This window comes from Balaenoptera physalus (genome assembly GCF_965194825.1).
Source record: "Balaenoptera physalus genome assembly, chromosome: 12".
NCBI lineage: Eukaryota > Metazoa > Chordata > Mammalia > Artiodactyla > Balaenopteridae > Balaenoptera > Balaenoptera physalus.
Window position 1 is genome coordinate 69,775,991 of NC_138897.1, and position 11,820 is coordinate 69,787,810.

Below are 11,820 nucleotides of genomic sequence, written 5' to 3' on the forward strand. Positions count from 1 at the left end.
AGTAAAGTTTTTTAATTTTCAACACATAGGCCATATGCATCTTTTTTTAGAATTATTCTTAGATATTTTTTAATTGTGGCTATTCTAAGTGATAAGTTGTTTTATGTTTTCTGATTATTCATTGCTGCTGTACATATGCATTTGACTTTGGTATATTAATCACCAGCCATCTTTCTATTATTATTATTAATTTGTCCATTAATTGTTTTGCATTTTCTATGTGAATTAAACAATGAAGTCATCTCAAATAATCTTTTTATTTCCTATTTTCTAGTTCTAAGTTTTCTAACATTAAATTCTCCTTGATTTCCAGGATAAACCCTACTTGGTCATGAGTTACCATCTTTTTTTTTTTTGGCCACGCAGCACAGCCAAAAAAAAAAAAAAAAAACACTTTATTGTGAATCTTGGTAGGTCTTCCTTTGTAGGTAATATGTTCTTGTACTTTAGAAATTTTCAGAAATTTTCTGTCTTTCATATCTGAAAATTCTGTATATTTCATTCTAATGTGTCTGGTTATCAGTTTTCCCATATATTACTTGATCAGCACTCAGTGGAACCTTTCAACCTAAGGCCATTCGTTGTTGTTTAATTATGTGAAAAATACCCATATTATTTCTTTAAATATTTCCTTCTCTCTTCTTTCTCTGTCTCCTGTGGGATCCATTATGTGGATGTTGGGCCTATCTGCTGCGCTCCACCTGCCTTTGTAGGCAACAGTACAGTTTCTCCTCTTACAGTTTCCCCTCTGCCTGCCTCCCTGCTGAGTGTGGGCTGCTCCTCCATCTGACCTCACTCTGACTTGGTCTTCAGCAGTGTCCAGTCTCCTGCTAATCCCATCTCCTTCAACCACTGTGTTGCTCAAACTTGGTATCTACACTTGGTTCTTTTCTATAATTCATCATCTTGTTACCACACTTGTTTTAACATATTGGCCCTTCTCTTCCAGTGGTCAGTGCTATCAGCTGGTGGTTTTCCCTTTGCAGCAGCCGTGCTCCTCAAGGGTCTATGCGGTGGAGACCCTGCGTGGCAGTGCATGTTGCAGGAGGGTCCAGGCAGACATGGTGCCACCCAGGGTGGAGGAGGCATAGGCAAGAGCTGAGGGCAGAGACTCCAGGACTATAAAACCAAGGCCAGTCACTGCCACCCAGGCACCTCCTCGCCCCTGGCCTTGACCTCAAGTCCCTGGAGCACATCCACATAAGGGAGTGGCCCCTCCAGGATAGCCGTCTGCCTGGCCCTCTGCCCTGGTAGCCTTACTTCCATCCTGCTCTGGAAGGTCAGGCTACTCTGGCCACTAACCAGTGCAATCAGAGGCCAGCGGTGACTGTGCCAGCAGACTTAGGGGACACGGAAGAGCAGAACCTACCTGGTACCCACCCTTGAACTGTGTCCCTCCCTGGGCCCTGCCACTCCACCCCACGTGCCCAAGCTCAGCTTTTTAGCTGTCCCAGGCCTCCCAGCATACAGAGAAATTGTTCTCATCCATCTGTGGTTTCTCCAGGGGGTGCCCATGGGGCAGATGGGCACAAGGGTCTTTGTTGGGCCAGGGAAACCCCCACAGTCTAGCTCTCCTCACTGTCAGTTGCACTCAGCTGTCGCTCCTGTATCCGCAGGGTCTGCGGAAGAGGGACCTGCTGAAGGAGCTGCTGCCAGTCATCGGGCAGAACCTCCGCTTCCAGCGCCTCTTCACCGAGTGTCAGGAACAGCTCGACATCTTGAGGGACAAGTAGCCTGCCCAGCCGCAGCAAGGGCAGGGCCACACTCTCGCCGCTGAGGACACGCAGGTCGGCCTCTTATCTCGCTGGGCTACAGGATGAGGAGACACTGGCAGGAGGTGGGCTGTCCTGCACCAGTACCGGCCCAGCCCCTGGGCACACTTCCCCTGTGTCCTGGGCCTGTTTCTCCCTCAGGGGGAGTGGCTCTGCCTGCAACTCGTTCCTCCCTCCAGGACCCCGGTGCGGAGCTGGGGCTCTGCCCAACTGCCCTGGGGCCAGTGAGGCAGCCCAGGCCTGCCATCTCCAGCACGGTCCCCAGGTGGGCACTAGCCCTGCTACTATAGGAACCGTGCTGCTCCAGCTATGACGAATGAGCCATTTGTGAAAGAGAGAACCGTGAGATGTTAGCGTATTATGCAGTCAGTAGACTGACCTGAGACCTATGTAAAAAGAAAGCCTATTCCAACACATGGACTATTTTTGTACTAGAATTTGCTAACTTGTAATATGGAATTTTCCTTTTGGCCAATAATCAGGATTTCCCTATAAGTCACTTGGACATTGGTCACTTGTAGGAAATTTAAACTCTAATTATGACAGCTACATTGAAAAATAATTGTACTGAAATTAACTTGTCTATCTTCATTTAGTTTTAATTTTTAAATGTTTGTAAAAAGAGACTTTTGGGGGGGATGGGGCAGAGGGTGGGCGATTTCTTTTGTAAGTGTAAAATAAATGAACATGCATTGGATACCAGATGGTCCTGACTTCCCCTGCCTTTTCCTTCTAACTTCCACCTCCCTCCCCTGCACTGTGAATCCCTCGCCTTTGATGTCATCTGATCCCCCAGCCCCTCCATGCAAAAAGTCATTTCACGATGTGGAGTCACTTCCCTGGTCGTGCAGCATCTCAGGCTGAGCTGGGCGAGGGGGCTGGCCACCATGCACCTGTCTTCTCCCAAGCCAGGTGGAGAGGTCCTTGGTGCTGTCTGTGCTGTGCTCTGGGTCCCTGATTGTGCTGGGCACCAAGGAAATCATGTAAGGAAATCCATAAATACAGACTTGAGTTTTCTGAAGAATTATCTGGAAGCTGGGATTTCCTTAGAAAGTGGTCCCGATGCTGACCCACAGGAGAAGAGACAGCCAGAATCACGGAATCCTCACGCCTGGTAAGGGCCAAGCACCTTCTCCCCTGGGTCCTGGACCTCCTTGGCACCTCCCTGCCAGGTGGCCATCCCATTGCCTGTCTCACTCAGAAGTCACGTGGCTGCATGAGAACCAGGCACACGTGCATGCCCAACAGAGCCAGCACATACACTGCATCTGGGCATGGACACCCAGAAGCCAGGCTACAAGTGTGAGCTTTTCTCTGAGGAATGAGGAGCCAGAGATGCTGCACAGGCATTGAGAACTCTGGAGCCCCAGGATGCACGCAGCCTCGGAACTGACAGGCCTGCCTGGGATCCAAACCAGGAAAAACGTGGGCCTCACTTTTTAGCTGTCAAAGGGAGGTGAGGTTAAGAAAACGTGCATGTTTGTGAGGACCAACTGGGATCACAGAGGCAAAGTCATAGCACTGAGCACATGTTCCCGTGAAGAAAACTTTGACAATCAGTGTGTTTATACACTATTATTTGGACAGGAGAGGAGACAAGCAGCAGAAAGACTGGTTGGAAACTTCTGCTTCCAGCCAAGATGGATTGACAGGGACCAAATTGACCCTTCTGCCTGAAACAACCAAAGGAACCAGTCAAAATACATGAAACAATGGTCTCAAGGCACTCGATATCAGAAAACAAAGGACAGTGATCCCTGGGAGATGGAAAACAAAGAAGATGAGCCCTGTGACTGCCCCAGCTTCCTACCTGGAGAGAGAGTTTCCAGGCTGCAGCAAAGTGAGGGGAAGCTGAGGTAGAGCCCAGCAGAAGAGTTGAAGACATGAAGCTGAGAGCCCAGGAAGACCAAGGCAGCTAGAGTTTTCAGGACAGAATCCCAGAGAGGAGGGAGCTCCATGGAGAGAGAACCCTGGAGCTCAGCAGAGGGAGTGCCTTTGCATATTCAGCTGCATACTGATCAGTGCTTGTGTGATGAGGAAACGGCTGAGGCCAGGCAAAGAACCATCTGAAAGGATTAGGGTGAAAATTGTCTAGTTGTCACCCAGGGCTGGGAATAGTACCTGTTCCTACCAACAGGACTAGAAAAACTCATAACTCACAGGCTTGGGATAGAAGAGTACTCAGGAAGTCTTGCCTCAGTTTTGGAGAATAATTAGAGCACTGATCCAGATCCATCTAACAGAAAATAAAGCAAGACCCGAAAGGATCAAATTGTTTCCAAGTAATTAATTACATTGCAAACCAAAGTTCAAGAGAATTTATAAGAATACAGAGGTACCCAACATCCAACAAGGTAAAGTTTACAGTGTCTGGCATCCACACCAGGCATACAAAGAAGCAGGAACACAATGCAAAATGAGAATAAGCAATCTTACTGATCAGTCAAAATTGGCCCAGAAGTTACACGGATATTAGAATTAGCAGAGAAAGACATTAAAACATTCAATATAACACTATTCCTTATGTTCAAAAAACTTAAGTGGAGACATAGAAGACCGTAACAAGGAAGTTGCAATCAAACTTCTAGAGATGAAAACCTGTAACATGGAGTTGAAAAATGTGTGGAATAGGATTAATGACAGATTAGACATTGCAGAAAAGATTGGTGAACTTGAAGGCAAAGCAATAAAAATGCTCCAGGGCTTCCCTGGTGGCACAGTGGTTGAGAATCTGCCTGCCAACGCAGTGGACACGGGTTCAATCCCTGGTCCGGGAAGATCCCACATGCTGCGGAGCAACTAAGCCCGTGCACCACAACTACTGAGCCTGTGCTCTAGAGCCCGTGAGCCACAACTACTGAGCCCATGTGCTGCAACTACTGAAGCCCGCGCTCCACAACGAGAGAAGCCACCTCAATGAGAAGCCTGCGCACCACAACGAAGAGTAGCCTCCGCTCGCCGCAACTAGAGAAAGCCCACACACAGCAACGAAGACCCAACACAGCCAAAATTAAATAAATTTTTAAAAAAATGCTCCAAAGCAGACAATCCAAAGGAGGAAAGAAAAGAATAGAGCATCAGTAAGCCATGGGACAACGTCAGATAGCCTAATACACAGGTAACTGAAGTCCTCAAAGGAAAGGAGACAGAAGGTGGTGATAAGAAAAAGTATTTGAATAAATAACGGCCAAAAATTTGCCCCACCCTTCTTGCTGTCCCTTGTGCTCCTACAGGCAACCTCTGTGCCACTGTGCCCTCATCCCTACCCATAATGCCATGCCTGCTGACCTCCCTACCCCTGTCCACTGATGCTCCACACCTTCCCACTACCTCTGCCTGCTGACCTTGTTTGCACGCAGAGCACTGGGTGTATCTTCCTGGGCTGTATCTCCCTGCCTCTCTCCAAGTTCTGACCTGATCCCCTTAGGCCCCTCCCAGCTTCAGCCTCCAGATCACCTGTGAGAGGAGTCAGAGCCCTTTACACATTAGGCTGGTGCTGTGGGAGGTTGTATATACCTGCAGCAGGTACACTGAGGAGATAAGGCAAAACCCATTGTCTCTTTCCATGTTAAGTCTATTATTCCTGTTCTCTCATATATATGGCAAATATTTTCTCAGTTCTTCATCTTTAAATTTTATTTGTGTGTTAATTTAAGCTTTTAATTTTTGTGAAATTTAATTTTTGTTCTTTTTTTTTAATATAATTTTTAAAAAATATTTATTTATTTGGCTGCTCCGGATCTTAGTTGCTGCTCATGGGATCTTCGTTGCCATGTGCGGGATCTTTGTTGTGGTATGTGGGATCTTTTAGTTGTGGCATGTGGGATCTAATTCCCTGACCAGGAATCAAACCCTGGCCCCCTGCATTGGGAACATGGAGTCTTAACTGCTGGACCACCAGGGAAGTCCCTAATTTTTGTTCTTTTGTAACTTATTTTAACCTTAGGACACTTCACCAGATACATGGATGGCAATTAAAATAAGCACAAAAAAAGATGTTCAATGTCACCCGTCATTTAGAAAATGCAAATTAAAACCACAGTGATATAACAGCACATACCTATTAGACTGTCATAAAGTTAAGAATATATATAAAATACTGAGTATTGAGGATGTGGAGCAACTGGAGCTTTCATATATTGCCAACAGGAAGGCACAATAGTATAGTCACCTTAAATAGTTTGACAGTTCCTTGCAAAGTTAAACATACACTCATCAGAGGACCCAGGTATTCCACTCTTAGGTTTTTGTTTTTGTTTTGTTTTTAAAGATACATAACATTTTTCATCACAAGGATATCTCATGTTTCCCTTTAAAAAAAAATAACGGCTTTACTGAGATAAAATTCTCATAACATGTAACTCACCTATTTAAAATGTACAATTCAGTGGTTTTTAGGATAGTCACACATATGTGCAACCATCACCAGTTACTATTAGAATATTTTCATCACCTCAAAAAGAAACCTCATGCCCTTTATCATGCTCCATCCCCCCATCCCTACCATCCCTAAGCAACCACCAGTCTACTTTCTGTCTCTATATGCTTGCCTATTCCAGTATTTCATACAAATGGAATCATAGACTGGTATTTTGTGACTGGCTTCTTACATAGCATAATGTTTACAAGATTCAATCATATATCAGTACTTCACTCCTTTTTATGGTCAAGTAATATTTCATTGTATGGGTATACCTCATTTTGCTTCTCCAGTCATCCACTGATAGACGTGTGGGTTGTTTCCAATTTTTGGTGATTATGCATAATGCTGCGCTAAACATCTGTGAACAAGTTGTGTGGACATGTTTTCATTTCTCATGGATATATGTGTAGGAGTAGAATTAGTAGGTAATAATGTAACTATAATTGTTTGAGGAATTGCTGTACTGCCTTCCAAGTGACTGCACCATTTTACATTCATACCAGCAGTGTATGAGGATTCTGATTTCTCCACATTCTCACCAACAATTCTTTTTTTCTTTTTGGCCACGCCTCACGGCTTGTGGGATCTCAGTTCCCCAGCCAGGGATCAAAGCCAGGCGCCCAGCAGTGGAAGTGTGGAGTCCTAGTCACTGGACCGCCAGGGAATTCCCTCACCAACAATTCTTATTGTCTGATTTTTTTTAATTATAGTCATCTGAGTGGGTGGTTCTTTTTTTTCTTCTTGCTTTTTTTTTTTAACATCTTTATTGGAGTATAATTGCTTTACAATGTTGTGTTAGTTTCTGCTGTATAACAAGGTGAATCAGCTATACGTATACATATATCCCCATATCCCCTCCCTCTTGCGTCTCCCTCCCACCCTCCCTATCCCACCCCTCTAGGTGGTCACAAAGCACCCAGCTGATCTCCCTGTGCTATGCGGCTGCTTCCCACTAGCTAACTATTTTACATTTGGTAGTGTATATATGTCAATGCCACTCTCTCACTTCGTCCCAGCTTACCCTTCCCCCTGACTGGGTGGTTTTGATTTGCATTTCTCTAGTGACAAAACATGTTGAGCATTTTTTAATGTGTTTATTTGCCATTTGAATATCTTATTTGGAGAAATGTCTATTCCGATTCTTTGCTAACTTTTTTTAAAATTATTATTTATTTATTTACTTATGGCTGTGTTGGGTCTTCGTTTCTGTGCAAGGGTTTTCTCTAGTTGCGGCAAGCGGAGGCCACTCTTCATCGCGGTGCGCGGGCCTCTCACTATTGCGGCCTCTCTTGTTGGGGAGCACAGGCTCCAGACGTGCACGCTCAGTAATTGTGGCTCACGGGCCTAGTTGCTCCGCGGCATGTGGGATCTTCCCAGACCAGGGCTCGAACCCGTGTCCCCTGCATTGGCAGGCAGATTCTCAACCACTGCGCCACCAGGGAAGCCCCTTTGCTAACTTTTAAATTGGGTTATTTGTCTTTATTATTGAGTTGTGGGAGTTTTTTTATACATTCTACATACAAATTCCTTATCAGATATATGGTTTACAAATATTTCCTCCCATTCTGTATATTTACTTTCTTGATAGTGTCTTTGAAGCATAGAAGTTTTCAGTTTTGATGAAGTCCATCTATTTTTCTTTCGTTGCCTGCACTTCTTTGGTCTCATCTAAGAAACCATCGCCAAATCCAAGACCATGCAAATTTACCCCCATGTTTTCTACTAAGAGTTTTATAATTTAAACTCTTACATTCAGAACTTTGATCCATTTTGAGTAAATACTTGTATATGGTGTGAGGTAAGAATCCAACTTCACTATTCTGTTTGAGGCTATCCAATGTCCCATCAACATTTATGAAAAGTTTGTTCTTTCCCCCATTGAATGGTCTTGCCACCCTTGTTGAGAATCAGTTGACCATAGACACACGGGGTGTTTCTGGACTCAGTTCTATTCCATTGACCTATATGTCTTTTCTTATGCCAATATCACACTGTCTTGATTAATGTTGTTTTACAGTAAGTTTTGAGATCAGGAAGTGTGACTCCTCCAACTTAATTGTTCTATTTCAAGATTTTTTTTGCTATTCTGGAGCCTTTTGAGTTTCCATATTAATTTTAGAATCAGCTTGTCAATTTCTGCAAAGAAGAAAGCTGCAATTCTGATAGGGATTACAATGAATCTGTAGATCAATTTGGGGAAGGCCATCTTAAAATATCTTCCAATTGATGAATACAAACAGATTACCATTTATTTAGGTCTTTAATTTCTTTCAGTAATGTTTTATAGTTTCTGGTATATAAATTTTACAGTTCTTTTATAAAAATTTTCTATGTAATTCTTTTTAATGCTATTATAAATGGAAGTGTTTTTAAAATTTCACTTTCAGATTGTTCACTACAAGTGTATAGAAATACAATTGATTTCTGTATATTACTCTTGTATTCTGCAACCTTGCTAAATTCATTCATTAGTGTTAATAACTTTTACTGGGATCCTTAGGATTTTCTATATATAAGGTCATGACATCTGTGAATATAGTTTTACTTCTTTTCCTACCTAGATGCCTTTTATTTCTTTTTCTTGCCTAATTGCTCTGGCCAGACCCTCTACCTAGTACAACGGTGAATAGAAGTGGCAAGAGTGGACATCCTTGTTTTGTCACTGATCTTAGGGGGGAAGCACCCAGTCTCTCATCATTAAGTATTACACTAATTCTGTTTTTTTATAGATGCCCTTCATCAGATTGAAGAAGTTCCCTTCTAATGCTAATTAATTTATTTTGTACATTGAACCATCCTTGGTTCAAGATAAATCCCACCTGGTAATGGTGTATAATTTGTTTATGTGTCAGTGTATTTTTGAGGATTTTTGTGTCCATAGTCATAAGATAGATTGTTTCGCAGTTTATTTGTGAGGTCTTTTCTGGGTTTGGTGTCAGGGTGTTGCAAAATGAATAAGTTGGGAAGTATCCCCTCCTCTTCTGTTTCTTTGAAGAATTTGTAAAGAATTAGTAATAATTTTCTTTAATGTTTGGTAGAATTCAGCAGTAAAGCCCTATGGGCTAGTGCTGTTTTTGTGGGTGGTTGTTTTATTACTAATTCTATCTTTCTGTTTCTTATAGCTCTATTTGTATTGTCTATTTCTACTTTAATCAGTTAGAACAGTTCATCTTTCTAGAAATTTGTTCATTTCATCTAAGTTATCCAATTAATTGGCATATAATTGTTCATAATATTCCTTTATAATCCTTTTTATTTCTGTAAAGTTAGTAATGTCCCCTCTTTCATTTCTGATTCTTATAATCTGAGTTTTCTCTCTTGTGTTCTTGGTCAATATAGCTAAATGTTCAACGATTTTGTTGATCTTTACAGAAAACCAGCTTTTGGTTTCCTTTATTTTCTCTATTGCTTTCCTATTCCTTATTTCATAAATTTATGCTCTAATCTTTATTACTTTCTTTCTTCTGCTTGCTTTAGGTTTAGTTTACTCCTCTTTATCCAGTATCTTAAGATGGAACGTTATGTGATTAAAGCTATAAAATTTCCCTCTAAGCACTGCCTTAGGAACATCCTATGAGTTTTGGTATGTTGTATTCTGGTTTTAATTCATCTCAAATTATTTTCTAATTTCCCTTTTGATTTCTTCTTTGACTCATTGGTCTTTTAGAGTGTGCTGTTTAATTTCCACATATCTGTGAATTTCCCAATTTTATTTTATTATGGATGTAACTTTATTCCATTGTAGTCAAAACACACTTTGTATTGTTTCTATCCTTTAGATTTACTGAGGTTTGTTTTATGGCTTATGCCAGAAGTGTTCCATATACACTTGAGAAGAACATGTAGTCTATTGTTAAGTGCAGACATGTTGCTCTTTTACAGCCACACCACTTCCCTTTCACCCCATGATCTCCTTAACTCATAGCAACCACTAATCTGTTCTCTACATCTGCAATTTTTCATTTCAAGAATGTAAAATAAAAGGAATCATTCTGTATGTAATCTATTGGTATTGGCTTTTTTCACTCAGGATAATTGAAGATGAATTCAAATTGTTTCATGTATCAATACTTCGTTCCTTTCTATTACTGAATACTATTTCATTGTTATGCTACATAGTTTAACTATTCACCTGTTGAAGGACATCAATCAGGCTGATTCCAGTTTTTGGCTATTACAATTAAAGCTGCTATTAAGGTTTTTGTATAAACATAAATCTTTGTTTTTCTGAGATAAATGCCCAGGAGGAAAATTGCATGATACCGTAGATGCAGGTGTAATTTTTTCCTTTCTTTTTTTTCTTTTTTTTTTTTGGCCATGCTCCGCTGCACAGTTTGCAGGATCTTAGTTCCCCGACCTGGGATTGAACCCGGGCCACGGCAATGAAAGTGCTGAGTCCTAACCACTAGACCACCAGGAAACTCCCTGTAATTTTTCAGTAATCTGACAAAGGCAATTCAATGAAGAAAGAATAGTCTTTTCAGCAAATGCTGCTGGAAGAACTGGACATCCACATGCAAAAAAAGAAAAAACGAAAAAAGGATCTAGACTTTTTAAATGCTGCTCTAAGAGAGCTTTAAGAGAATGAAAAGACAAGACTCAGACTCAGAGAAAATACCTGCAAATTATTTATCTGATAAAGGACTTCAATGCAATATGTACAAACCCTTTAAAGATCTCTAAAATTTCAGCAATAGGAAAATAAGCAACATAATTAAAAAATGGACAAAGATCTGTACAGATACCTCACCAAAGAAGATATACAGATGGCTATAAGTATGTGAAAAGATGCTCAACATCATATTTTGATAGGGAATCTAAAATTCAAAAAACAATGAAATACCACTATATACCTATTAAATTGGCTAAAATCCAAAAATCTGACACCACCAAATGCTGGTGAGGATGTGGAACAATAGGAACTCTCATTCAGTGCTGGTGGGAATGCAAAATGGTACAGCCATTTTGGAAGGTAGTTCTGGTAGTTTCTGACAAAATTAAACATAGCCTTACATATGATTGAACAATTGCACTCCTAGGTATTTACCCAAATGACTTTAAAACTTATATTCATTCAAAAACCTACACATGAATGTTTTAGTAGCTTTATGTATAGTTGCCAAAGACTGAAACAACCAATATGTCCTTCAGTAGGTGAATGAGCAAACTGTTGTACATCTGTGTGTTGGAATATTGTTCATCAAGAAAAAGAAATGAGCTACACAGCCATGAAAAGATGTAGAGATCTTAAATGGATATTGCTGAGCCAATTTGAAAAGGCTACATACTGTATGATTCCAATTAAATGACATTCCGTAAAAGGCAAAACTATAAAGAGAGTAAAAACGTCACTGGTTGCCAGAGATTCTGTGTCTGGGGGAGGGGTTTGGACAGAGAGGAATGGATGAATAAGTGAAGCACAGGGGATTTTTACAGTGGTGAAACTGTTCTGTACAATACTATAGTGGTGGGTACATGACATTATGCATTTGTCAAAATTCACTGAATGTACAACACAAAGAGTGAACCCTAATGTAAACTATAGACTTTAGTCTTTAGTTAATGATGATGTATTAATATTGGTTCATAAATTGTAACAAAAGTACTATACTAAGGCAAGATGTT

The 11,820-nt window shown here is 41.2% G+C and overlaps 1 protein-coding gene across 7 annotated transcripts in view; it reads left to right on the forward strand.

Annotated features, from left to right (window-relative positions):
- Positions 1–2,538, forward strand: part of HIRA (histone cell cycle regulator) — a 76,472-nt gene extending 73,934 nt beyond the window's left edge. For 4 of the 7 annotated variants that reach the window (XM_082417115.1, XM_082417116.1, XM_082417117.1 and 1 more), the window contains one exon: positions 1,617–2,536. In XM_082417115.1, coding sequence (XP_082273241.1) covers positions 1,617–1,733 — 117 coding nt within the window. In that variant the 3' untranslated portion in view covers positions 1,734–2,536. Of the gene's footprint in view, positions 1–1,616 lie in introns of all 7 variants that reach the window. The other 3 variants (XM_082417113.1, XM_082417112.1, XM_082417114.1) reach the window with 3 other exon arrangements.
- The last annotated feature ends 9,282 nt before the right edge of the window (positions 2,539–11,820 follow it).